The following is a 3,913-nucleotide window of genomic DNA, read 5'->3' as shown; positions in this document are numbered from 1 at the left end:
TGGACCCTTTATTTCGGACCGGGAGGTTAAGACTTATGTTCCTGATCCAGCCGCTAAGAAAGGCAAAGGCCGTCGTCAGACGTGTCATATAAGAAATGGTATGGACGAGTCCGAGGCAAGTAAGGAACAAAAGCGTTGCAGCCAATGTGAAGCATTGGATCACAACTACAAAAGGTGTCCTCAGAATGCAATTCACGGTGATGCAGACGCTGGTCTTTCTGGAAATCCAACAGATGGAGCACCTCCTACGTTCTGACCACCATTGCCGAGAATTGCTCGTGGAAGGCACTCAGTGTCGTGATTTAAGTCATTGTAAGTTCATTCTGTCGACTCGGTGCTGTTGCTTGGTGGCACAATCCAAAACATATAAGGTGTTATATTGTTGAATGTGTTTCTATACGTATGTTTACCTTTGTACTAATCGTGCAACCCTATTTGAATGTTTTAATGCAGGTATGGGCTCGTTGCTAGACCCTGTTATCGACGTGAGCCACTGGTCTTTCGCCGCAGCAGTTTAGCGCCGAGCCCTTGGAGTGCTACGACCGCGTCCACCAGGAGAGGTCATCTCTATACACCAAGATTGGGTCGAAAGGTATGTATTTAAATTTTATATGTTAGTTCCATTGTTTATTTTATAATATTTGTAATATTTGTACTCATTTTTCTTCGTTTGTTCCATTGTTTCAGGTTACGTGAGTGCGGTCTACTGACTCTGGGCCGTCTTGTGGAGGGTGGGATTGTGAAGCTCGACCGATCCCTCCTGACGGCGCTAGTGGATAGGTGGAGGCCGAAGACTCACACGTTCCACCTCCCATGTGGGGAGCTGACTCCGACGCTGCAGGACGTGGCCTACCTACTGGGTCTCCCTATCGTCGGTGATGCCGTAGGTCCGCGTGTGGTGCCGGCTTCGTGGAAGGATGACCTGGAGGAGCGCTTTGTTCCGGTACAGCGCGTGGCAGCAGCAGGACCGATCAACCCGCACCCGCGAGCCGTAGGTCCTTCGAAGACCTGGTTGCTACAGTTTACAGTATATATTTTGATTCATCTTTACACTATGTTTTTAAAATTCATATGTTTCATTGTGAGTTTAAATCGTACATCATATTTGTGTATGTAGCCTACCCAGTTGGATGCGGATGCGGACGAGTATAGTGTGACCAGATTGCTGGAGGCGTACCTGCTATGGTTGTTTGGTTACATCATGTTCAACAACACCCATGGCAACTCCGTCGACAGGATCCTACTTCCATACGCACGAGAGATTGCGGATGCAGAGGATGACTTACCGCCCTACAGTTGGGGTTCGGCGGTATTGGCGGCCACCTACCGTGGACTCTGCGATGGGTGCAGCAAGACCGATGGTGAGGTTATTTTCTCGGGGTGCCCACTCCTGCTTCAGCTTTGGTCATACGAGAGAATAGCGGTTGGTCGCCCTATCGTGAGCCAGGAGCCATACCACGACATCTTGTACGGCGACGACGAGGAGGGTTGGCCCACGATGGGTACCCTCTGGAACTGGCGTCAGGTACATTCGTGGAAACACTACTTCTGTCTTGGTTAGTTACTTGATACATGAAGCTCATTATTAATTTCATATGTTTCGATGTGCAGAGATCTTGGGCACATGCCCAGGTTAGGCGTGCATATCCTGAGTTCGTGTCGGAGCTGGATATGCTGACGCCAGCGGACATTATCTGGGAGCCATACACCTCAGAGGCGGTGGCGAGACGTGCACCTTTAGGCCTGTCTCCACACTGCTCTGCGAATGCGGGCATGTGGCTTACTACAGCCGTCCTTGTTTACGACATCGCGGTTGAGGCGCATTGCCCGCACAGGGTCATGAGACAGTTTGGACAGCGACAGGAGTTTCCGGTGGCCACGGCTTTGGACCGAGTCGAACGGCACAACCACAGGTAATTATGAATGCACTTGTATTATTCAATCGTATCGAATCTAATGATTTTTTTGTCTACCACGTTTGTAGGTTGTCGAGGAGTGGCATGCTGTGCTCAGCCGTTTGGCTCACCACGATGCAACCGTGGTTGGAGCAATGGGACGATGCAGATGAGAACATGGTCGAGCCGACAGGACCACACACAGACAGCTCTTTCAGGGCTTACCTCACCTGGTACTTGCCTCGGACTTGGGCTCGTTTGGTCTTTCCTGACACGAACCCGCAGCCACACCAGGCGAGTCTTCGGGATGGCTACGCCAAGCACCACGTGGAAGCACTAGCTGGCGCGGTGAGTCTCTTCATAGTGTTTGCGAATGGATTCAAATTCATAATATTATTCAGTATGCAAGTAAATTTTCCATTACTAAAATGAATGCAGTTTCGACTTTGCAACATGATGGAGGCGGACTGCTCCGCTTACCTCACGAGGGTGGATCACAGTTCCCCTATGACCCAGGTTGAGCAGAGAGAGGCATGGTCCAGACACCGTGACCACTTGCGTACAGTACTGCACGACTTTGGTAGCCGTGTGGACTATGAAGAGAGCCAAGGATCGTCCCAGGCCTCGACGTCGTTCCCGTGTCCGGCGACGACGCACGAGCCGACCTCTCAGCCAGATCAGGGACGCCAGTGGAACACTACTGCAGGTAACGTGGATACTGAATTTAAATAATATCAATTTTTGCTATACTTTTACTAATCGACACAAACAGGATTCGGTCCCTCTGCTTCCTTCGGCCATAGTGGCCATTGGTGCCAACAAGGATCCCACTTTGTCCCACAGCAGGGGATGGGAATGTTTGGAGGGACAGCGCCAGTTGGGGGACCGTACCTAGGGATGGGACCGCCGCCATCGACACCAGCCTACCTAGGTTAGCTGATGATTCATATGTCATTTTCTACATGTTACTATGAACTACAATAGTGTACGCTGACGTGCAAGTTTTTTATGCGTAGGATTCTATCCAGATGCAGGCGTTAGACCTTCTTCCTCAGGACAACCTGGTACATAACACTCTCAATTTTTTCACAAAGTTAAGACACAACATATGTTGGTTCACATTTACATATTATGCAGGGTTCGTCTCAGACACGTTCGTTCCAGATAGCGGTGGCTTCAACTTAGAAGTTCTCGACAACTTCACTTCCCTCTCACCCGCGGAGCAAGCTGACCCCGATGTCTTGGGCTCTTCATAGCTAGGAGGAGCTATTGGCGCTCCTTAAGTACCCATTTTATCTCTTGTTTATCCTTGATAATGGCATGAATTTAATATCAAAATCACTAACCGTCATAACCCCGGCCTAATTATTGGTCATTTTCACATTTACACATATATTTTGGAGGAACTTTGTTTTTGCAGGTTTTTAGCCTAATTTGGAGCATGAAATGACGAGGCCCGTGATCGAGCGCCAACACGAAGAAAGACGAAGCCCAAAGCCCAAAGGGAGGACCAAAACCCATGTTGATTCGAAGGCCATTCATGCACATCCATCCTCCAAGAGAGCCCAAAGGACCAAGCCCACAAAGATGAGATCAAGATACTTCGGGATTAAGCAAAGCAAATCAAGATTTAAGGAAGGATTCCCTATCCTATCCTTTCTCCGAAGATATCTCCAAGATAACGATGTCCAAAGGGGTGCAATCGTGAAGGACATAAACTCTAGAAGATGCGAGGAGTCTACACGCGAAAGATGAGACCGAGTCGAGCACGAAAGAGGGTAGGCCGGCCGGCCTAGCCCGTTTCCGAGGCGGTTCGGCCTCCCCTTCGACTGGTGGCTTCCTCGGCTTATAAATAGCTCGCACCTTATTCAACTCGCAGCATCCATCCACCCAAAACTCGACGAAAACCTAGGGCCAAGACCGGAGGGAGACGACGGCCGCCGCAAGTCTTCGAAGTTGTCTAGGAGATGGCTTAGGCCGCCCCTAGCCGCCATGGCCTCCCTGCGTGGTTGTGACAC

The 3,913-nt window shown here is 49.9% G+C and overlaps 1 protein-coding gene across 1 annotated transcript; it reads left to right on the top strand.

Moving 5' to 3' along the window:
* Positions 1–298: 298 nt before the first annotated feature.
* LOC120667928 (protein MAIN-LIKE 1-like) lies at positions 299–2,657 on the top strand. Its single transcript, XM_039947908.1, has 6 exons — positions 299–592; positions 688–1,027; positions 1,118–1,525; positions 1,612–1,913; positions 1,985–2,243; positions 2,334–2,657. Exons 3-6 carry the CDS (start codon positions 1,202–1,204, stop codon positions 2,625–2,627), a joined length of 1,179 nt encoding a protein of 392 aa, XP_039803842.1. The 5' UTR covers positions 299–592; positions 688–1,027; positions 1,118–1,201; the 3' UTR covers positions 2,628–2,657.
* Positions 2,658–3,913: the final 1,256 nt, after the last annotated feature.

Source organism: Panicum virgatum, chromosome 3N (genome assembly GCF_016808335.1).
Source record: "Panicum virgatum strain AP13 chromosome 3N, P.virgatum_v5, whole genome shotgun sequence".
In the NCBI taxonomy this organism is placed as follows: Eukaryota; Viridiplantae; Streptophyta; class Magnoliopsida; order Poales; family Poaceae; genus Panicum; species Panicum virgatum.
The sequence above is the reverse complement of the archived record's forward strand: the minus strand, read 5'-3'. Positions and strand labels throughout refer to the sequence as shown.